Source organism: Protopterus annectens, chromosome 4.part1, assembly GCF_019279795.1.
Source record: "Protopterus annectens isolate FY-2018-M chromosome 4.part1, PAN1.0, whole genome shotgun sequence".
In the NCBI taxonomy this organism is placed as follows: domain Eukaryota; kingdom Metazoa; phylum Chordata; order Ceratodontiformes; family Protopteridae; genus Protopterus; species Protopterus annectens.
In genome coordinates this window covers 421230145-421255636 of record NC_056734.1, presented here as the reverse complement: position 1 = coordinate 421255636, position 25492 = coordinate 421230145, and the positions used below count along the sequence as shown (strand labels likewise).

At 38.8% G+C, this 25492-nt stretch overlaps 1 protein-coding gene across 1 annotated transcript in view; it reads left to right on the top strand.

Moving 5' to 3' along the window:
* The window catches only part of FNDC3B (fibronectin type III domain containing 3B), a 2611550-nt gene that overhangs the window by 2014774 nt on the left and 571284 nt on the right, over positions 1 to 25492 (top strand). The window contains exons 22-23 of the mRNA XM_044070236.1: positions 11777 to 11890; positions 12892 to 13041. Coding sequence (XP_043926171.1) covers positions 11777 to 11890; positions 12892 to 13041 — 264 coding nt within the window. The remainder of the gene's footprint in view (positions 1 to 11776; positions 11891 to 12891; positions 13042 to 25492) is intronic.

Here is a 25492-nt window from a genome sequence, read left to right as displayed (position 1 = left end):
CTTTGTGTCCCTGCCCAAGTAGCTGACACATGCACACACTTCGAGATAAGAGTGCACACACTTTGAGATAAGAGTTGTATACAACCACGCAGACACTCCAGGGGATGGCTGGCACAGATTCTCCAGCTGTGCCCCCTTTCTGCCCAAACTATATGGTAGTACCAGCTGCCGCCACTCACTAATATTTATCAGCTACTCAAAGACCCTTATTAAAGGGTGTCCAATTATTACTGTGCAATATTGTTATACAAATGGTAAGTGTGACTGAACAGCAAAGCTTATTTGGAGCGACTTGGTACAATATCACTATATACATGCAATGTACTCTTAGAGCTTATATTACCTCTATACAAAACAGCCACAGTTGAAAGGTTTAAAAATATTTAATAATAAATAAAAAAAATACAAGACGAGACTTTTTACTACACAGTGCTAGCCAAGAGTTCAGCGATCACAGATAAATGTTTAAAATAATACAGTAAAAATGTTCTGACATCACAGAAAAACAGTCTGTTGTATCTTTCGGCTTTTCACGGTTAGGGGTCGCCACAGCTGAACTCCGGTCTGCTAATGATTGACAGTAGATTTTTACGTGCCGAGTTGCCAGCTCTGACGCACAACCTTCAATGAAGGTATGCCCATTCACGCATGTCTGCACACAGAAGACGCTTTAGCTGAGAATCGAACAGGACAATGTCTTACTGTGAGGCGACAACGCTACCGCAGCACCACCACCGCAGTGCAATCTTCCTAATTCCTAGCTATTTCTAAGAGAAACACTAAAGTCTAAGATCCTACTTATATACAGACACAGGCAGTGCTGGTGATGTTGGATGTTCTCAAGACAAATGTTCTAATGCTCTCATTCTTCCTGTCCTTAAATTGATAACACAGTACCACTGATTCATTTCAGATTGCATCATTTCTTTTTGGTTCCCAGGCTTACAGACTCTCAGAGGTTAATAGCCCCTTTGATCTTGCAGCGATTATACATGCAAATTCTAGCCATTAACTCTGGTCTCATAACAATAGGCAGAATTCCTTCATCCAGACATATCGGCTCCGAGTTTTGACATCAAAGAATTCACTTGTCAGCTGTGTTACAGCAGAGTGCACTGTTACATTTTTGCAGTTCCACATTTAACACCATGTTTTCCCATTTATCAGAACAAGCCTGTGGCTTATATTACTATTTACAAATGAAATAATAATCTACAAAATTCTATCTGGCTAGGCAGGCAGCCTTCACTTATCTTCACACATCTCCCCCCCCGGGGAACTCAATCTAGTTTGTCAAGTGAGCCTTGAGAAATGCTGCTTGAGAGGGTTAGGTCTGAGTATACCTTACCCCATTCCCTATGTTGAGAGCCCATCTGCGTTGGCATTTCTAATCCCACTGCGGTGCTGCACTGACATATATGCTTGCAACCCTTGGCTCCATCTTAGCAACTTGGCATTTTGCTGGCTGGCTCTATTTAACCATGTCAGGTCTGTGAGGGGAGCAGCTATGATACTATAACTGGGGACAAACTTTCTGTAGTACCCTGCTGTCCCTAAGAATGCCCTCACCTGCTTTTTGGTAACAGGTGCAGGCCATGCCCTGAATGGCTTCTACTTTGGCAGGTTCTGGCCTGATCTTACCACTCCCCACTCTATGTCCCAGGTAGGAGACCTCTGCCATACCCACCTGACATTTGCTGGGCTTAATGGTCAACTCTGCCCTCTGTATTCTGCCCAGCACCTCCCTGCCATGCTGAAGGTGCTATTGCCAGGAATGGCTGTAGATGGCAATATCATCTAAATAAGCAAGGGTGAACCCTCCTGCTCATGCTAGGATATGATCTACCAGCCTCTGGAAATTCGCTGGGGCATTTTTCATCCCAAAAGTTATCTTTGTGAACTCATACAAGCAAAAAGGAGTCACAAAGGCTGACTTCTCTTTAGCACTGGGAGTCAAGGGCACCTGCGAGTAACCCTTGGTAAGATCAATGGTTGTAAGATACTTAGCCCCACCCAGCTACTCTAGGGCCTCATCTGTCCTAGGCATAGGGCAAGTATCTGACTCTGTGTGATAATTTAATTTCCTGTGGTCCACACAGAACTCGGTGCTGCCATCCTTCTTTGGCACCAGCACCACTGGGGAGGCCCAGGGACTGTTGGACTCTTGAATCACCCCTAGTTCCAACATCTCCTGTATCTCCTCCCTCAGAGTCTGTTTGACTCTCTCAGGCACCCCATAAGGGGCCTGCCTAATAGGCCTTTGGGGTCCTGTATCCACCTGGTGCTGCACCAGGTGGCTGCACCCTGGTTTCCTAGTGAACATGTCCCCAAACTCCTGTAACACTGCTTGGATTTCTCGAACTTGGGTAGGAGATTGCTGCTGGGACATTGCTACCCCTTCCACTGAGGTGTTGGTCTGAGCCTCACTGAGGAGATCAGTCACCAGATCTCCCTCAGACTCCTCCTGCAATCCACTGCAAATGCTCAGCACAAGGGTCTCCCTATCATGGTAATGTTTCATCATGTTAACGTGGTACAATTTCTGCCCCTGCCTCCCGCCTAGCAGTTCCATCATGTAGTTAACATCACTTACCTTTCTTACCACCTTGTAGGGTCCCTCCCAAGCTGCTTGCAGCTTGTTTTATCTGACAGGAATGAGAACCATTACATGCTGCCCCACAGCATACTCTCTAGCTCGAGCATTCCTGTCATACCACACCTTTTTCTGTTGTTGGGCTTCTGCCAGGTTCTCCTGGGCCAAGCCCATGAGTTCCCTGAGCCTTGTCCTGAGGTTTAGGACATATGCCACAACAGATTCCTTGTGAGGTTCACACTCACCTTCCCACTCATCTCAAATTAAATCTAGAGGTCCCCTCATCCTATTCCCATACAGCAACTCAAAGGGTGAAAAACCTGTAGATTCCTGGGGAACCTCTCTGTAAGCAAACAACAGATGGGGCAAATATTTCTCCCACTCCCTCTTAAACTGGTCTGCAAATGCCCGTAGCATGGACTTGATTGTAGAGTATAACCTCTCAACAAGACCATTAGTCTGGGGATGGTAAGGGGTGGTCTTCTTGTGCTTCACCCCACTGTACTTCCGCAGACAAGCCAGCAGGTCTGACATGAAATTGGCACCTCTGTCAGTTAGTATTTCTTTTGGGAAACCTATCCTGCTGAAAATCTCTAACACAGCATTTGCCACCTTTTCTGCCTCAGTGGAGGACATTGCCACTGCATCAGGGTATCCTGTAGCATAATCCACTACCATTAGGATATACTTTTTCCCTGTGGAACTTGAGGTACTCAGAGGCTTCACAATATCCATAGCTACCCTTTGAAATGGCTCCTCAGTCACAGGCAAAAGCATCAGAGGAGCTCTCGCCTTGTCTCCGGCCTTCCCTACCTTTTGGCACTTTTCACAGGTCCTGAAGTACCCTATTACATCTCTGGAAATTCCAGGCCAATAGAAGTTTTGCATAATATGTCTCATTGTATGATTTATGCCCATATGACTTGCAAAGGGAATATCATGGGCTATGGCTAGAAGTTCCAGATGGTAGGCTGTAAGCACTACCAACAGATGTACCCTCCCACCTTCTAGCCCTTCCTCAGGGGTCCATTCTCTATACTGTAATAATTTGTCCCAATATACAGAATCTCCCTTCCCTTGAGAATCAGGTGCCTTACTAACTACCTGTCTCAAGCCTTGCAATGTAGGGTCTGAGAGCTGAGCCGGTCTCAACTCTCTCTTTGTAACCCTTCCCAGTTCCCCTTCTACAGGAAGTCTGGCATCCTATGACAGTGGTGCCTCACTGTCAGCCTGGGTACTACTACTCACCTCTACCTTTGCAGTCACTCTGTCCAAGGGTACCTCAGTACCCACAAGCAGCTGTGGCTCACCTTCAGTCTCACTGCTACAGAGTAGCTACCTCCCTGAAGTAACTACCTCACCAGTCCTGGCTGCAAGTATGCAGTCTGTGTGGGTCTCCCCCAGGCTACCAGACTCACATGTTTGCCTCGAAGCTTGACTGCGTGTAACTGCATAAGCACATGGTACTGCCTCATCCAAATCCTTCCCTATCAGGACATCTGCAGGATGGTAGTTCGGCACCCCTGTTGTCCCAAGACAACCTACTATTGGCATTTTGTCTTTCCCACTTATTGACTGTCTCACCTTTTGTTCCCCACCTTGCCTCCGTGGACATCTGTATGCCACATGGCCCCACTGGTTGCATTCAAAACATTTAACCCTAGGTCCTGGACATGTTCCTGGACTAGTGGCTTCCCCTGCTACTGGCAGATTCTGTTGGGGCAGTCTATGCTGCCCAACATGGGTTCCTTTAGACCCATGAGCAGTACTGGGGTCCCTTTCCTATGCAGGGATGCCCTGCTTGCTAAGTATAGGTCTCCCTTCTTCCCCAACTCATCTAAAGTAGCACATTGTCTATCAGCTAATCAGATCTTCATGTCCTCAGGCAAAGTGCTAAGGGCTTGTTCCCTCACCAAAAGGTCTGCCAGCCCTTCAAAAGTGGTGACCTGACATCCACTCACCCACCTATGAAACTAAGTGCTCAGTTCAGCAACATATTCACTCACACTTTCATCTGCCTTGTGTCTATGCTCACAAAACTTTTTCCTATAAGTTTCAGGTGTTAGCATAAAGCATTCTAAAAAGTGATTTTTAACAGCAATATAATCAAAATATTCACAATCACCAAGTTTAGACAACACAGTTACAGCTTTACCATGGAGTAAGGGGGTCAGGAACTGTACCTAGAGCCTCTGGTCAATATCATACTGTTTACATACCCTCTCAAACATATGAATGAAACTATCAAAATTATCCCCCGCTTTAAACTGAGGAAGAAATTTACTGACCTTTTGTGCTTCTGGAGTCCAGTTACTCCCTTCCCCATTACTTCCATGACTCTGGCAAAGAGGCAGCATCTCCTTCTCATGCTGCCTCTGCCTCTCCTTTTCCTCAGCTTCCAGACATAGCAGTTTCTCATTCTCCTTAGCCTGCAGACATCTCAGTCACTCAGCTGTTTCTATTTCCAAACACATGGCCTCCAACTCAAGTCTCTTTAGCTCCAGGTGGATTTTTAAGTCCTCTGCAGAAAGGTTGAGCTATCCGTTCTCTGTGGGTGGTACATCACCACTGCCAGTCTGATTGTCCTCCTGGTTGCTGTTTTCTGATGCAGCTATGACCAAGGCTGCAATCAGGTCTGCATTAGTCAGGTTTCCATGCACCAGTCCCCTTGCTTGGCACATCTCAGCCAGCTGGCTCCTTGTCAGCTTTCCATACTCCTTTGCTGACATGCTGCTTGCTCTCCCTGACTATCTAAGAAATCAAAAGAAATAAAACAATTGTGATCTGAACTCTGAGTATTCACTGCGTGGCTGATTTAGAGTACAAAACACCTTCAGTGATCACTGTACACAAGCTACAGGAATTCACTCTACCCACACCACTACAAGCCAATTAGTATTTAGCAATCAATTAATATGTGGTGTGGATATCTCACCACTGCCAAAAAATTAATATGTGATCTCCCTGCACTGGCCCAGCAATTAAGGAGCCTCAATCCTCACCACTAACACCAGTGAGGAGCGTCCATATAGGGAAAGGATAAGTACACACACAGTAGAGTACAATTTCCCTTAAGTGCACACAGAGATTACAGTCAGTCTGAGGCTGGTTTCTCCCTTTCTCTCCAGGTCCCCAAATACGACTCTCCACTGGCAAAGCTGTAGGGTCCAGATCTCAGCCTAGTGGGCAAGTTAAAACCTCCAGTACCCTCTCTGTCCAACCAGTGCTTCGTGTCCCTGCCCAAGTAGCTAACACACACACACTTTGAGATAAGAGTTATATACAACCACACAGACACTCCTGGGGAAGGCTGGCACAGATTCTCCAGCTGTGCCCCCTTTCTGCCCAGACTTTACAGTAATACCAGCTGCCACCACCCACTAATATTTATCAGCTACTCAAAGGCCCTTATTAAAGGGTATCCAGTTATTACTGTGCAATATTATTATCCAAATGGTAAGTGTGACTGAACAGCAAAGCCTTTTTGGAGTGACTTGGTACAGTGTCACTATATGCATGGAATGTACTCTTAGAGGTTAAATTATCTCTACACAAAACAGCCACAGTTAAAAGGTTTAAAATATTTAATAAAAAAATGAAAAAAACACAAGACGAGACATCTTACTACACAGTGCTAGTCAAGAGCTCAGAGATCACAGAGAAATGTTTAAAATAATACAGTAGAAAAGTTCTGACATCACAGAAAAACACTTAGTCTAATTTTCCTATTTCCTAGCTATTTCTAAGAGAAACACTAAAGTCTAAGATCCTACTTACATACAGATACAGGCAGTGCTGGTGATGTTGGATGTTCTCAAGACAAATGTTCTAATGCTCTCATTCTTCCTGTCCTTAAATTGATAACACAGTACCACTGATTCATTTCAGATTGCATCATTTCTTTTTGGTTCCCAGGCTTACAGACTCTCAGAGGTTAATAGCCCCTTTGATCTTGCAGCTGGTCAGTAACCAGAGCAATAAAAACAAATTATACATGCAAATTCTAGCCATTAACTCTGGCCTCAAAACAGTAGGCAGAAATCCTTCATCCAGACATATCAGCTCTGAGTGTTGACATCAAAGAATTGACTTGTCAGATTTGTTACAGCAGAGTGCATTGTTGTTACATTTTTGCAGTTCCACATTTAACACCATTTTTTTCCCATTTAAGAGAACAAGCCTGTGGCTTATATTACTATTTACAAATAACAGAATTGTCCACAAAATTCTATCTGGCTAGGCTGGCAGCCTTCACCTATCTTCACAACCACTACCCTCCCTCACCTGGCTTCTACAGCAACCAGACCACGAATTGATCTTGGGTGATGAGGGCCATAGTCAGGACTTCTTCCATCTGTTTAACAGAGCTAGAGAAATTATGATTTCCTTAAAAAATGTTCAACAGTTATGACTATCATAACATTTATTTTTTAATTGTTTTTTTTAATTAAAACATTTATGATTAGCAAAATTATGTCTACTGAAATAAGTCTGAATTCATAGTTACATTATATATAAGTATTATTTTGAAAAGATTCAGAGAAAGCTAATAGTGATAAGTAAATGTGTACTGCCTGATCCATCCATCCTTCCCTGCTTAATGCAATAATAAACATATGTGTAAAGTGCACAGTAATAAACACGCGTAAACTACACAATAATAAACATAGGTGCAAACTACAAAAAGGTAGCAACAATAAAATGGAAAGTTCAGCAGCAAAAAAAAAAAAACAACGAATTCAAACAACAAAGAATAAAATTCTCATAGCAGCCTTTATTCACCAAGATAAGCAGCACCTTATTCAGTAAGCGCTTTCGTCATGCAAAGACTTCTTCAGACTGAATAAAGATTGTTCCACATTAAACACTTTAAATACTAAAATTTTAACCAATTAATTAATTAATTAATTAATTAACTAAACAATTATCTTAAAGATGAAAATCACTATAAAAATGCATCTTAGACTTATTAAACATTCATAACTTAAAACACTTGACTTGTACATTACTGTTCACATTCAGGATTGTAACATGTTAATGTTTCAACCTTTTTCTTTTTAAATAAACTTAAAAATTTTGTTTGTCATTCAACCCAGGAGGGTGACTTGCATTTAATTTCACAATCCAACAGTACTCTTTCCATTTTAACTCTTTGTCTGCTGCTAACCTACTATCAAAATTCAAAACTTTATCTATTACCATAAATTTGGACCTACCATTGCATTTATCATTCAAATAATGTCTACTCCATGCATTAGTATCATCATTCTTTTGGACAGCATATAACAGCTCTTTAATTATTTTATAAAATTCTGTAGTTGTCATACCAAAATAATAAGAGGTACATTGTGTGCAGATAGAAAGATAAACAACACACTTCATCATGCAAACATTTTCATTGAAACATGTATTTTTGTGTTATTTATGCACAGTAAAGTTTGCCGTTTATATATATGCTTACAATATTTACAATTTAAACACTTTGTCACCTTTTCTTTTTTGGTATGTAAATATTTAACTTTATCTTGAAAAACATTTTTCAAACTCTTTCCCTTTTTGTGTTCAAAAATGGGTTCATCTCCAACCACCTCCCTTATATTTGGAAAACTAAAAAAGGTGCCATAGTCAATGTGAACATCATCAGTTAGCAAAATTATATGCTGTATTTATTTTGGCTCCACATTCTTGTTTCATTTTTTATCACATATATTTATCTTTCATTGCATTTTTATTTAGTAAAAATTAACTTGTTCACTTGTTAACACCATAATTAGTCTTGTTCTTACTTTTAAAAAGTACAACACAACAAACATGCATTAATTAAGCAATAAAGCATAAATTAATATTGTTTGTGCTACTTTTCTCATTGGTGGTAATAATGAAGTTTGGTCACAGTCCCACAAAAAAAAGAATAAATAAACAACCTTACTTATTAGGTAAACAGCAACATAATTTAATTGCTGAATTGATTTATTGCTGTTATACCATATGTAATACATTTAGTGACTGCCAGTACTGCTTGCTGAGTGACAGGTCCAAGGAGAACCCTCTTACCAAAAATAACCCAGTCCTTCACAGGAAGTCACTGGCATTGCTGTTTGTAAGTGTGCACCCATAGTCATTCCTTTCTTTTGGGAGGTTTCTCCTTCCATACCTTTATGATTATGGAGTTGGTATATTTAAGTTCAGTGGGTATAGGAAAGCCTTGTTTTCACATAAGGAGTGCCAGGGGCATACCCTCCTGCAGGAAACATTCCTTTTAATTTTTTTCTTGGGATTAATTTGTCCAGCAGTTCTGCTATGTGAGTTGGTTCCTCTGGGATTTGTAACTCGAGAACTCATAGTGGAAGCATTTTGCAGCAAAAAAAGTAAAAATGATTTTTATACCTTCAGCTGATTTCATTGACTGTATTCCTCCACTTGAAAGTAATTCATTTTCTAACTTCCCAACCCCACCCACAGTATAGGCATTAAACAAAAGACAAAAATGATTTGGGTCATTTCACTGGCTGTGTTACTCCACTTGAAAGTGATTCCTTTTCTAATTCCTTAGCCCCACCCAGAGCATGGGCAGTAGATTTTGTGTAAATACTGCCATTAAAACATGTTTTTCAGGCCATATTCATTTTTTTGCATTTTTCCTCCCACCCTGCCATCATTTTTACTGGCCCATCCCTTGTGTCCTGTCCATGACAGATTTACCAGCCACTTCTTGCCCCCCCTGGACATATCTGGGTAATTGCTGGGGGCCGGTCACAGATCTAACTCAGCTGGGCTTGGCATGTCTGAGCCTCTTTCCAGGGGGGTCTTACTTTGGCCTACCTGTTTCCCCTTCCCCTTTGTGGCAATGTGGTATAATCTCTGGGTAGCATGCAATGTGGACAGGTGGCATACCTTCCTGCCTCTGCAGAAACACAGCCACATCACCTGCCACCCACTGACCAAACCTCCTCTGGCATTGTCCCTGATCTCCATCAGGGATCTTCATCAAGAGATGCCTACATACCACCCTCCCACAGGATGGGCACGCTCATCCCTCCCTGCCACTCTGTCAGTTGACTGAAACGCTAATTGAGTCCTTTGGGTTTTAGTCAGTGCTTTATCCCTCTACACGACTAGAGCAACATTTTAGGCTGTATTTATTTCATAATTTCATCATTTTTTGTTATTTATATTTCAGTATATTGAATGTGTTTCTGCAGTTCCTTGTTGTTGTTGTTGATTTTGTTATTATTAGAGTTTTTTATTTTGCTGACTGGCACTTTTATTCATGGATAAGGTGTCAATGATCCAGGCAGAATACCGAGAATTTCTGAGCCATTGCACAAGTCATGATAACCATACTCTTGCAGGAACCTGTAGGCAAAAGTTAATGTAGAAGTGCAATTTTGCATCATAATCTGCCACTAGGAGTATCCTGTTACACATAAAAATGCCCTAGTAGTTCTGTTGTATGACATAATTATTTATATTGGAGGTGGAGTAGAATAAAACAGGCATACAAGTGAGAGGCATATGCATCCCGCTTTAGCTGCTGCAGAATGAATGGTGATCTTGTTTTTATTTTACTCTGTTTTATAAGAGCACAGTTATTTAAATATTAGACTGTACAGAATTATTTTCAGAAATGTTTGCTTTTCTAGTCAGGCATTTATAGTCATACTTGTTTGCCATCAACAGCATTGTCTAATACTGTAATTAAAAAAAAAAAGACTCTAAATTGTAAAATGATTCCCGATACTGAAAGAGCAACTAAAAAACACCCAAAACAGTATCATAAGTGGGGTTACAAGTCCAAACACCTATTAGGGTCTTATTCAGCGGCTATTAAGGAAGATAAGGAGGGCGGAATTTTGAGAGGGCACTTGTGGTACAATATGGCCCGTGTTCTAAAGGAATGAAATAGTTAGTTAGTAAAAAGTGGAACATACTAAGAGGTAACCGTCAATCATTTCATGTAATAAGGTCAGAACCGTCATTTGTCTTTAAGACTAGCCTACATTTGAAATTTAAGTTTGAATCTACAATTAGTAACAGTAAATGGAACATTAAGAACAATGGGACCTCAAAATGTGAATTTTGCTCCCAATGCCAATATATTTTGGAGACTAGTAGTTTAGTTTTGAATAATGATGCTAAGTCAATATTCAAGTTTGTAAAGGTTAATTGTCAATCTAAAAATGTGATTTATTTAGCTGTTTGTTGTACTTGCCCTGCATTTTATGAAGGCAAACTGAAAGATGCCTAAGAAAAAGAATTTATGAACATTTTTATAATATTTCTAGGCAAAATGTAAATAATGCCTTATACCTACACTCTTTGGAGTGTGCCAGATTTAAGGGCTATCAGTTTGCTTTTCTCGAACAAGTGAAGATGAATCCAAGAGGGAGTGATGTGAGAATTTTATTGTATGTAAGAGAAGCCTCTTGGTACATAAAAGTTAAATGCATTGAGTTTTCCTGGTTTGAATGATAAAATTTCCTTGCAGCCTTCTTTGAGTATGAGAGCATTATTGTGTATATAATTTATGTTAGTTATACCTGGTATTTTAGAGTTGTTTCTGTATGGGTTTAATAGGAATTTTATTATTTCTTATTAGATCTGTTTGATAGGTAATGAATTTTAAGTACATTATTTTCCATGCTGGACTTTTGTTATTTCATGATAAGTCTTTAACATTGTTAATTGGCTTATTTATCAATTTACTGAGTTGTTTTATATGCATATATATATATATATATATATATATATATATATATATATATATATATATAGGGAGGATTATGGGTAACAGTTGATTCTGATGAAGTCCCTTTCAGCGGACGAAAGTGCTTAATCTTCACATGTTCTAAATAAATACATTTTTAAATGTTCATTTGTGGTTATTTGTTTTCCGTGGTACCTTACGATACTGTTTTGGGTGTTTTTTAATGCTGTAATTCAAATTGCCAAGCCAGAGCTCTGGACTCATCCATCTATAACAGAAAATATTTGTCTAACATTCATACAGTTTTTTGTTTCTGTAATTGCTCTTTCTGAAAATGCGTACATATGAAAATGTGGCTTGAAATGTGTGCAAGACAGTTGAAATTTAAAATAAAATCTGAACTTACATAAAGTGTTTGGGCAAAACTAATGTGTTAAAAGAAAAAAAAAAGGTTTATTTATTTATTTTTATTTTAGTATGGACCATATTCTGAAGCCACAGAGGTTACAACAGCTGCAGGGCCTCCAACCCAGTGCAGAGCACCTGTAATCATGGTCAGGTGTCATTCATGTGCATTTGTAAGTTGGGAGGTAAGTAAAATTAAAATCTGTTGCCTCCACCGTATGTTGTAGAATGTTTATTGTTTTATTAACTGCTCCATGTTCTCCACAGGTGGTAGACACTGAGATACCCCACCCCCCAGTTCCCAAAGCTATATAGGTTAGCATAATCACTTCCCTTGCACTTAACCCCAGACTAAAGCTGTGAGGCAGCCCTTTGCAGCTTCCTGAAGTTCCTGTCAAGGCAGCCTGTTATGCATCATATCAAAAACTTAGGCAATGGGGATATGTCATATGCTTCTGTCACTGTGTGTCCTTCAGTAACTCCCTTTTGTTTTGAAGCAGCTATGTTGCTGGTTCTATGGCTATTGTGTACTTTAATCTGCCTGGTAGTTCATATAAAGTCTGAAACTGGCCATTAAAATGATTTCAGCTGGCACTCAGCATCTTTTTCTAGTGAAACCTAATTTCCACTTTCCTTCATTAGGCACTATTATCACACATAGCAACAGCTGTACTGTTATTCGTGATAATTCTAAATGATGTAGTGTATAAACTAGTCTGCATTAGAACAGAACACTGAGCACAAATTAAACTCATTTTATGGCCAGTTTTATTCCAAAAAAAAAAAAAAAGAAGGAAAATAATTATGGCTAACAGGATCAGGAACTACTGAAACATGCACGCTAACTGATTTTTTTAAGTGATTGTTTGCACATAATGTTTAAGTACATGCTAAAAGGTGTTCTGTTACTCTGGGTTATTTTATCATTTCATAAGTATGTACCTTGAGTTTATCTCTCTCTTTTCACATCAGTATTTAATTATGATGTTTAAATTTGTGTTATTGTTGCCTTAACCACAACTGCTTCTTGGGAAACAATATTCTTCATTTAAACCATTTTGCTGTATATCTGTCCATGAAGGGTTAATTATTCAGCAAAAGTTTTTTTCTGGCTTTCTAATAACCTATGAAACAATCTGTCAGTAGCTTATTCAGTGCTTCATTTGAAAACAATTGTGTTTTGCAGAGTTTGGAGTGTTCTGGAACAGATATTTCAGAGTATCGGTTGGAATGGGGTGAAAGGGAAGAATGTTTACAACTCGTTTACTGTGGTACAGAAAATAGTTTCGAAATTAGTGGCTTGTCACCAGCAAATCATTATTGTTGTAGACTTCAGGTAAATATTATTTGCATCATTTTCTTTGTAATTCTTCATTTTGTTAAACTGACAAATGATAATAAGGAAAGACATTGTACTTTGTGGCAATTCATGACTGTACACCTACTCTAAAATGCTTTAATGGCTAATGACATTGTAGTCATACTAACTTTATGGATCGGAGAATTGTAGGTCCACTTACTGTTGTCATGACAGCTAATGTCCTGATTATAGACTATATTATTATTGAATAAAAATCCATTTTTAATATTCTTCTGAATGTTGTACACACACACACACATATATATATATATATATGTGTGTGTGTGTATATATATATATATATATATATATATATATATATATATATTTTTTTTTTTTCTTAACATAAATTTACATGGTAACTTGTCAGTGCATTTGCCTGAACTGGCTTAAATGTCTGACTGCTACTGCATGTACTAGGTAAAGATCCTATGAATGATGCACACAGCTGCAATTCACACTGATGCTAACCAGTGAGAGTCCATTAGATGTAAGTGCTGGAGAATTTAACAGAGAGGCAGTGGTGTGTGTGAGGAGTGTGTATATGTGTGAGGTTGCATATGTAAGTGTATGCACCAGCATTATATTAGAGCCACTGAAGCTGTTCCTGACCCATGACAACAAAGCAGATGTTTGGTAAGGGGATTACCTATGTGTAGACCTTAAGTGCAGATTGTTTGATAGGCCCCCTCCAGTGAATTTAAAAGTTACACCATCATTCATATCACTTGTTTTCTCTGTAGTTTTTTCCAGGTATGTCCCAGAACAGAATGCTTCAACATCTATTAATCCTGTGTCTTTTTATACCTTCTTGCAATGCTGCTTCTTAAATCAAATAATGTCAAATGAATGTTTTTAAAACTCAAGATTGCCTGGCTTTTAGCATGAAGGATTAAGACTTTGAGCTGCAAATGAGCTGCTTCTTGCAGTCCAGAGTTTTAGTCCATCTGCCTCCATTTGCCTGTCTTCTGACACTGACCGGTTCACTTAACCAGACTGACTTACTAGTCTGAGTATGAAAAAGGTCCATTTGAATCATTGAGATATCCTGTTAAATGAATATGAATAAATAAATATATAAAATCCTCCATTCGTCAGATAATGGTGAATACTTTACTGTTTTGCACAATACGATTGCTGATAGTACAGCAAAGTGAATTACAGAGGTGTTTCGTGAACACAACTAAACAACTACATCAGTGGCCGGTATGAAAGAAAGATTCCCTAAAATATTAAAAACAAAGCATGCCTTCTTCATTTGAATTGAATAACATAGTATAAATTATTAAGTAATGACTGTTTCTGAGCTCAGTAGCTATGACATTAAAGAGCCCAGCATACCTTAGCAGTATTACTATCAGTGATAATGTCAGACTCTTACATGTTCCACTGTAATTAAGGCGTTCAAGAGTGATGCCTGCCACTTCTGATTAAAGACCTTACCTGGCACAAAGGCAGGCGTTAAGTGTAAAAGTCATACACAGTGAAGTTTTAATTGTAGGGTTCAGAAATGGGTATTACTTTTCATAGGAATTCTGCTTAGTTCCCAAGATGCCTTGTAATTAAGATGATTTTCTTTCAAGAAAAACATTTAACTCCCCTGACATGGCAGTTATCATGGTTAGAGATGCTTATTAACCACATTACCTGACTTGTCAGTTCCAGCAACTTGCACACAGATCCTTTCATTCATAATGCTGAATTTGACAAATTGTGGTAACACGTGATGTTTTCATTGCAGAAGTGAAAAGTGTACATGAAATCAATTTGTTGTGCAGGAAATGACAGACTATTAATCACTCCTTTAACAGTAGTAACCAATATTCATCTCAAGATGGTTACCTGATGCTTTACTTCATAGGTTATACATGCATTACATTAACTGTGTCACCTTGTTTTATTAAAATAAATTGTATCAGATAACTAATAATTATTTTTGTCTGAGATGTTAAATATTTCTGTTAAGAAAAAGTATTGGTGACAGTAATTGTTTAAGATTTTATTCTCTTATGTATTTTATGTACTGCAGGCTTTTGAAAAAGGAAAATAATGAACTGGTAGTTAAAAAGCTGCTATTTCATCTTGAGTTATTTATAGGAGATTTTATGAATCAATGTGCACTTTGGAGTGTTTTCTTACTGAGAAATAATAGGCGTTAGTATTGTACTAAAAAAATGCTGTAATTTTACTTCGGTCAGAAATCAATTTTGCAATTTGTATTTCCCAGGCATCTTTAATACATTTATAAATGTGTTGCATTTTTCCCCACTTGAAAGCTTTATATTTTATCTATTTTTGTACACCATGAAAGTACATAGACAAATGTATTACAGCTGTGTGATCCTTCCAGCGTTTAATATTCCCCATTTCTTTTCCAGCAGGTAGGGTTTATATGAATTTGGGGAAGTTACAGATCACTTGCACAACCTAGATTTTTGTTTTTTTACTTTTTTGCTGTAACAGTCAGTTGCTGTATACAGGCTTCAGAAGTATAAAACCAAGAGAAGGAGTGATGGAACATGTAACACTAATAAGTACAAAAGAATGAAAACAAACACATTATTTGCTGAAGAGCACAGTTGCATTATAGTGTCTTGAAGGAGGAAAACCTTTTTTGAAAAGGAAAAGTATAGATTTCAACTTCTGCAAAAAAAAAATGGAAACAGTATGTATGATTGAGTATAAGATCTCTGCTGCAAGTAATGACACTGTTATAACACCTTTATTATTTTAGGATTATAGAGTTGGGATGTTTACTAGGAAAGTAATATTATTTCTTATGCGCAACATTTTTGTTGGTTCAGTGTTCATATTCTCCCACTTGAAATCACTGTTATAGAAACAGTGTTTGTTTGACTACTGAAAATGCTGATTGAAATAAAATTAACTCAGTACAGCAGCCTAGCCAATAGAGTGTAACAACATGGAATACTTGTCTCCAACGTTCTAAACATTTCAACCAGGAATTCTGGTTGTACTGCACTATCTAACACACTGGCATCCGTCTAGTGCAGTGTAACTGCATGGAATGCTGGTGTAGCAGATTCTGGGCATACCAGACATGTAAAGGAAAAAAATATATATATATTATATATATATATATATATATATATATATATATATATATAAATATATATATATATATATTTATTTATTTTTTTTTTACTACAGCAGCCTTACTAGGGCCCATAGCTTATAGAAATCAATAGCTATTCTACTGTTGATAATAACATAGGGAATATTTTGCTGATGGTAATTGTAAACTAATGATAGTTTCTTGAAATTTTGAATGAAGTCCTTGTGCCCAAAGGATCAAATACTTTGGGCAGGAGGGCATTAATCTCACTGTAGCCCCATTCCCATGCAAATTGTTATTGCTATTTTACTTTGAAAATTATTTTGATTGCTTTTTCCTTCTTTATAAGTCATGTAAGTACCGAGTATGCACAAGTTGTGTAAGTGCTTAGTATTTTTACTTGGTGGCATGCACTTTTCACAGCTAGTTTCTGATATGGCAAAAAATTAAGAATATATGACTAGGGGGATACAGCTGACTTGCCTTCATATTTAATGTGTGAAATGTATTTGTTAAAATTATGAAACTATAATGTCTGGCATTACTGGGGTCTATATTACATCACCAAATGCTTAAAAAAGCGAACGGTGATTCATCGACCCTATGTAAGCGAAAGCTTATAATGTCAAACTGTCAGAACAGCGATTTTTTTCCAAGGTAAAAAAATCGCTGTTCCAACAAAAAAAAAAAAAAAAAAAGAAAAGAAAACAATTTAAACGTTACATTAAGTGGGGGGCTTTGCCTCCCGCACCCCCAATGTGGGGGGCTGTGCCCCCACACCCCCACTACTTAAATATACAAACTCCGAGATCGTACTACAGTGCCGAAAACGGCAAAGTAACGAAGCAGCCAAGCAAATTCTTTCCTAGGGAAAGATTCGCTTAAAAGCCACTTCAGTATTTTGCCTTTTCAGTCTTTTAAGTTCGACCAAGACGTTTGAAAGAATGCGTCTTCAGTCTTGTAATAGGAACCCCATTACTGACGGGCTGATTGCAATGGTCTGTAAGCTATGAGGGACAGGGCGCATATAAGAAGTAAAGTCAGGAGCGCTCTATAAAATCAAGAACAGCTGACAGGCGTGTGTGTGTGTGTGTGTGTGTGTATGTGTGTGTGTGTGTCTGTGTGTGTCTGTGTGTGTGTGTGTGTGTGGGTGTGTGTGTGTGCACGTGTGGATGGGTGTGGGTTTGCGTGCATGGATCGTGCTATCCCAAACAGAACCAAGATGCTATCCTCCAGAAAAAGGAAGCCAATCTGGTGGTCCCCTGCCATAAAGAAACTGTACAACAGAAGGAAGAAACTGTTGCAAAAGAGAGTAAAATCCCATGAGTGGAGGAGCTCCATGGTCAGCCCCAGTAAGAAGCTGAGATCCCTTATAAGATCCTCCAAAGCTAGCTATGAAAACAAAATCGCCACTAAATCCAGGGACAACCACAAAGCATTCTATAGCTATGTCAAGAATCTAGATGGCAGCACCCAGATCTGCTCTGAGTTACAGCACAAAGGCACGAAAATTACAGAACCAACTGATATTGCCAACATCCTGGCAGATCGGTTCAGTGCTAACTTTACCCCCCTCTCACCCCCTAAAGGGCCCAAACTATACAGGAAGAATGCAGAGTCCCTGTAATCACAACTATGCAGGTAAAAGCTGCACTCTCTAAAGCCAAAAACACAGCATCCATGGAACCGGACAACATCCCAGGCTGCGTTTTACACGAACTTCAGAACTAACTGGCTCCCCACTTAAGCACCATGTTCAATAATAACCTCGCATCAGGCTTTGTGCCCACTGAATGGCGCACAGCAACAGTTATCCCACTCCACAAAGGGGGAGCCACCACTGATCCCGGGAACTATCGACCTATTAGCCTGACAAGCCTGGTCTGCAAGGCCATGGAATGTATCATCATGGAACTCATAAACAAAGACATTGGTAACCTCCAAACTCTGGATCCCACCCAGTTCGGGTTTGTGAAAGGCATATCATGCCTCCTGAACCTGATCGACTTCTTTGAGGCAGTCACCAAAGCCATGGATGAGGGTAAGGTGGTTCACACAGCCTATCTTGATCTCGCCAAAGCTTTCAACACCACCCCCCATTCTGGAATTGTAGCTAAATTCACTAAACTAGGTGTAAATCCTTACGTCACAAGATGGGTTGCCAACTGGCTCACTGACAGAACCCACACTGTAAAAGTTGCAGACTCCAAATCTGACCTCAAGGCAGTGACAAGTGGAGTGCCACAGGGTTCCGTCCTGGGACCTCAATATTTTGGTATCTACTTCTCTGAAGTACAGGCTAACACAGAAGGCCTCTGGCTGACAAAGTTCACAGATGACTGCAAACTAGGAGCCATAGTCAAGTCCCCAAATGATGTGGACATCCTACAGAAGGGCCTCACTGAGACAGATGCCTGGTGTCAGAGCCATGGCCTCAAGCTCAATGCCAAAAAGTGCAGTGTCATCCCCTTTGGTAAAAAGTCTGTACCCATGAACTACCACATAGGCAGCAATCTACTTAACATTGAATGCGTGATAGACCTTGGGACCCAGGTGGACAGTAGTCTCTCCTATGATAGTTACATTGCCATAGTAGTCAGGACGTCCTTTTACATGGCACACCTCATCATAAAAGGGTTCTCATCCAGGAAAAAAAACGTCATTGTTCCCCACTACTCATCACTCATTAGACCCATTATAGAGTACAACGCCCCTTTTGGAAGGTACCTCACAAAACATCTGCAGCAGCTGGAAAGGCCACAGAAGTACCTCACAAAGAGGATTACTGGCCTCAAACAAATGCCGTACACTGACCGCCTCAAAAAACTCCAGCTTTACTCCGTAGCATATCGCCTACTCCGAGGTGATCTCTGCCTAACATATAAAGCTATGTCAAACCCAGAACTGTTGGACATGCTACACCTAAAGAAATCCCAATCCCTCCAAGCTACACGCTCTAGGGACCTAAACCTTGTCACCACAATAAACAGGACAAGCTGGAGGGATAGATTCCTGTCCCAGAGACATCCTATAGTCTGGAACAAGCTACCCATCTATGTCAAGCAAAGTTCTTCATTAGCACTCTTCAAGAAAAATCTTGATGAGTGGATGGGAAATAGGAAATACACTCCGGGGATCACTTCTGTGGCTCTACTCAACAGGGGCACAGGAAAATAACTTTCTTGGGTGGCATAAGCTATGGTACCTTGCTGGCTAGGCTTACGTAGGCCCTTGGGCCCATAGCCTAGTACCTACCTATGAACCTATGTGTGCGCACTAGAGAGAAATTTTAATTTAGTACTTGTAGTGGAGCAACAGGTCACCATGATGCTCTTTCTGAACAATAGGAAGAATGAAACTGTAATGTCTGGTATTACTAACTGTAAGGATTCATGACATGTGAGGGCAGGGGCAAAACTAAGAGGATATCTCAGGGAAATTCTGTCAATTCAGAGACAGGTAAGAAGTGTAGTATTTGTGTGTGTGTGTGTGTGTGTGTGTGTGTGTGTGTGTGTGTGTGTGTGTGCACACGTGTGTGTGTGTGTGTGTGTGTGTGTGTGTGTGTGTGTGTGTGTGTGCACACGTGTGTGTGTGTGTGTGTGTGTGTGTGTGTGTGTGTGTGTGTGTGTGTGTGTCGTGTGTGTGTGAAGGAGTAGAGTGAATGAGGAGGGATGCCTGTGCCAACATGAAGCATTGGCTGCCAGAGTTGTTTACCACAGAAAAGTGCTGATTTGAACTAGTGGTCATTACTGGTTATTCAGAGACAGGTTGGCCAAGAATGTGTTACTTCTCATTGTGTGTAACATGTCTGTGAGTCACATTTTCTTGATCATAGAAACAGCTTCATTTGACTACACCTCAGTGGGATTCTTTCTGAATCACAGCATAGTTCCCAAAAAATGTGATTTGAAGAATATGCTGGATTTTAAAGAAAGGTGGTGTTAGATAAAATATTCACTGTGCAACAGTGTTTAATGAAACTGTTAGCATTATTAATGTCCTGAGGCAGAGGTACTATTGTATAGTTGTACACCTGTATTCTTGTTTTTTTTTTAAATGGCAATTTAACACATCTACATATCTACATTTTTTAGTCAGTTATATTGTGATGTCATGGCATTTAAAAGTTATTTATCTGCACACACTACCTGTTTTTTTATTTCTTATTCTGATGAAGTATCAATATATGATGAGACAACAGCACTTAACCTTGTAATTAAAAGTATTCCATTTTTTTCCTTCTGCAAGAGGTTGTTGTTTGCTTCTGTAATTCTTACTTGGATGACAGTAACAGTTTCTCAACTAGCTGCTGGTACTTTAAAGAATGAAAAAGATATGATGGGATGTAGCTGATCACATTTATTATGTAAAGAAAATAGGGTATCTTGATATAATACATATCTGTTTTTTCTATCCCCATATAAGAAATACTGTCTGACATTCAGAAAAAATCCTACTGCAGGCTGTAAGAGCTGCAGCCCAAAGGGTCTCTTTTTGAGATCACAAAAAATGATATTCTGAGACATGTTAGCTGCAGTGAAGAAAACTCTGCATCATCAGTTAATTCACGTGTCTGTATCACTAGTAATTACTGCTAGTGTTAATCAGCACTTTCCTATGATAATCACTTCTGATGGCCCATGCATCACATTGGCATAGGCACTCACTTCAGTCATTCTCAAACACACACACACACACACACACACACACACACACACACACACACACACACACACACACACACACACACACACGTCTCTTACCTGTCCCTTACTTTGCATAATGCCCTTGATAATATCCTCTAGTGTTTTCCCCTGTTCCTTATAAACTGTGAATGATTACAGTCAGTCTATACTACCAGAAAATTTCCTCACATTGTTCAGAAAGTATGTTATGATACTACACCAGTTCCCCAATTAACTGTTTGAGTAACATGGACTAGTATTAGATGTCATCTGGTGTTTGTCCTGGTTTGTCTGGAAGTCTTGAAGACAAGCTATTTAGTGATATGGTAGTCTCCCCTTAACATGGACACACCCCATCCCTCTTGGCTGTTCCTGATTTTATAGAACACCGCTGATTCTGTCGTTTACTGACCCTTTCCCTCTTACCTGATCAACTGTAACTGACAGTCAATGTTAACAAGACATTAGAATGCCATACTTCTTATTTGTTAGAAAATAACTTTTCTTACAAGAGTTGTTGTGTGGCACAGAGAATGAAATCTTTAATAAGATGCTTTCTGTACCAAGGGTGCCAGGTTTGAACCCCCCCCCTTTTAACTGCCTTAATGAAATATTTCAAGAATATCCCTACTGGCTACAGTTAACGCAGAAAATTAAAGCTCTGCTTAGGAGGGAGGTGCACTTAGTACCAGGGTACAGGATTTGAGGCCTTTTCCCTGTTCTTTACTTTTTTGTATAAGTTAGGGTCCCTGGTGTCTAGTGTTACCACCCTATGCATTTTACGTATTTCATCCTACAAAACCTGTTTTTTTTTTTTTTTTTTTTTTTACTTTTTAAGTGACCTAAGCTAATGTGCACATCCCTGGTGTCTAGTGTTTCCTCTGCCCACATGTCTTTTGTGCTGCAAAACAGCTGTCTATTAAGCTTATAAGTGATAACCCAGAGATACTCAGCTTTGCCAAACACATGGCCAACCCCCCGCCCCCAAAAAAAACAAAATGTATTGGTTTTGAAAAATGAATAAGTTTAATACACTTCAATTTAGAACTTTCTTCCCATTAAATAGGACTTCATCAGAAGTCAAGTAATAAGGCACATATATTCTGTTTTAAACACAGCTCAATCAGTTAAAAAACAGTCATCAACTAACTAAAAAAATCACGGCATATAATTTCACAAATAAACCTAACACTTGTTTCGAACATCCGTATAACTATAAATATAATTTAATTGATAAAAATACAGCATGTGTATGAGTTTAAAACCCAGCCATATAATAACATGAATGAAGTTAATAGTTCATAGCTTTGCAGAACATAATTTTGAAATGCTCTGAATAGAAATGTGGTCATTCAGACCTGGGAATTAATTTGCATTTAATCCCAACAATTAACTGCTTCCTGAACTGGTTTGTGTTGTTCTTGGGTTGTTTCCAGTTTGTTTTTGCATTCTAATCTACTTGCATTTAATCTCAGTTACCAAATTAACTCTTTAAATTCAATCCTCAACTCCCATGCACCACTGCTTTTATTTTAGTGACTTTTTCCAAGTGCCACAAATCTATATTGTTCATTATTTTTCTGTCTCCTTGACATATAAGGGCATGTTTAAAAACAGTGTTATTTATATTACCTCTACCACTGTCATGAAGGTGTTTGCATATTCTCTTCCTAAAAGATAGTTCTGTCTTTCCAACATAAAACCCTCCACAGTCCAGACAAAGGAGAATGTACACTACACAGAAGGCAGCTACATTTAATGTTAATGGTCCTTCTATATATACAATCTGAAGAGTATAGTCTTCCCATATGTAACTGCACTGATTGCACATTTCACTCTTTTTTTAGTACATGATAGGTTGTGTTTGACATCCATTATGTTAGCATCTTTTGTGGAATAATACTCCAGTATGTTCTTAAGGTTTTTGGTCCTTTTGCATACAAAGTTTAGTTTATCACCCACCACCTTAACAAGTATTGGGTCGGCTTTAAAAATAGCCCATTTTTTTCAATAACCTTTTTAAACGCCATTGAGCTACTGCAATGTTGAAGCAGCATAGTCCTCTCAAAATTTGAGGGAGTCACCCCTTGTTCGTTTATAATAAAAAATGTTGATCGTAATAAAGGTCTGAATTTGTCCATCCTCTCTGTGCTTGCTTCTACAATTAATGATTCCAACAGTTTACGATACATGGCATTGCCTTGTTACTTTAGTTTTGATGAAGTCCTATTTGATGGGATGAAAGTGCTAAGCTAAAGTTTATTGAACTTATTTATTTTTTAAAGCAGGTATGTTATGAATGTTTTATTCACAACAAGATGTAATTAATAAACCTTGTCTGGATGTGGATAATGGTAAGCTGATCTACATTCTAACATCATTTATTGCAGTTATAGAGTGACATCATTTATAAAAAAGTAAGTATCTTGCATTTTTGTAAATAATGCTACTGTATGATGGAATTACTTTACTTTTTGATCTCTCTCACAGGATGTGAGTTTTCAGGGATGGCTTTGCATGTTCAGTTCATTCTTATACCTCTGTACATTATGATACATACACAGTGCATCAATTTAATGTAACTGGTGGCACTGTTCCTAAGTATTATATTTATCATGCAAGGTAGGTGTGTTCTCATCCAAATAAAAACATATGGCTTTGTATTTATGCATTGATTTGTGTCTTCTTTGGTTAATTGTGTGGTAGAGAGTCTGTAATAAGAAATAATACAATGACATTATTTAAAAAAAGAACTTGCTTAGATATTTTAAAATAATGCCATTGTATAATGGAATGTCATTTGCTTTTATGATTCTGCTCATTCATACAAATCTCCAGGAATAGAATAGCTCTCTTCTTTGTATATCTGTTGAGTGAAGTTGCTGCTGTTTTATAGATTAATTACATACTATTCATGGGAAGCATGGCTAGGCTTAAAATGGCCCTTAAGGTTGTTAGTTTAGTATTCTCATATGAGCCTATGACAGTTAGACGTTGCCCGTTCGATTCTCAGTTAGAGCGTCTTCTGTGTGGCTACATGTGTGAATGGGCGTTCCTTCGTTGAAGGTTGTGCGTTAGGCCCGGCAAGCCAGCACGTAAAAATCTTCTGCCAATCATTAGCAAACGGGAGTTCCGCTCTGGCGACCCCTAACCGGGAAAAGCTGAGAGACACAACATATTGCTGTTTTATTTACATGATGGGCTATTTTGAATGAAGAGTTACAAGAAGGCAATTGTTTAACTTGACTGAAGTCATTTGAAGAGAAGATTATATTTTTTTAGGTAAGAGTTTGTTTATTTTTTAGTGGCATGGAGAAAGTATCGTACGTAATTGTTCATTCTTTCTTTCTTTCTTTCTTTTTTTGGCAGCCGCACTGATGTTTCATTGCAGCTACCTAGCTAATTGTTTTGAGTGATTCTGAATTTATCACATTACACTGATTGTTTAAATCTTCATTCTGATTTTTGAATATGAAGTTCCCGTAGTGCATAATAGTTACTGCACAGTAAACGAAGTACAGTTCTTTGATTTTTTGCAATCCAGTCGAATGTCTGGTGAGTGTTAAATATAGAATTATGTATGAGGAAAAATGCTTAACAACAGACTGAGTGTAGTAATATATGACACATCTGACCCCTTCACATATTCTAAACATTCCTACATTTAAAAAAATGCTGGAAAGTTAAAAACAAAATAAAATAAAGAAGTACCAAACTGTGTCATTGCCAGATTACCCCCTTCCCAGTACAGAAATGAGGTACAAGAATACAAAAAGTAGGCCCAGAATACAGTTTTAAGTTACATATGTCACATCAAGAGGCTTTTGATGTGCATATGGTTAGAGTAACAGAGTGCCACACACCATCACCTAAGATCAGTCTAGTATATCTAAAGAATTCATTTATTTGAAAAAGAACATTAACATTTTAATGTATGCTAGTGGTATGGAGAGTGCTACATGTACTCATAGATTCAGTATGCCAAACACAGAAATTCAGCCAACATTTTTTTATTGTATTTATTTAGTGTCAGGTATGCCCACTTAACACAGTTCTCCATTTTGAGGGACAGCTGGAAGTACTGTTTGGTTTAGTCATTTGCTTAATCACACAGCAGGCAAACAAAAGTGGAAGGAATCAAATTGTACACCTTAGGCAAAGGAAGCAACTCATTAACTGCTCCAAGTTTTACTACTGTGTGCAAACTGCATTAACCTCTCCAAGTTTTACTAATGTGTGCTAACTGCATTAACCTCTCCAAGTTTTACTAATGTGTGCTAACTGCATTAACCGCTCTGAGTTTTACTACTGTGTGCTAACTGCATTAACTGCTCCGAGTTTTACTACTGTGTGCTAACTGCATTAACCGCTCTGAGTTTTACTACTGTGTGCTAACTGCATTAACCGCTCTGAGTTTTACTAATGTGTGCTAACTGCATTAACCGCTCTGAGTTTTACTACTGTGTGCTAACTGCATTAACTGCTCCGAGTTTTACTACTGTGTGCTAACTGCATTAACCGCTCTGAGTTTTACTACTGTGTGCTAACTGCATTAACCGCTCCGAGTTTTACTACTGTGTGCTAACTGCATTAACTGCTCTGAGTTTTACTACTGTGTGCTAACTGCATTAACCTCTCCAAGTTTTACTAATGTGTGCTAACTGCA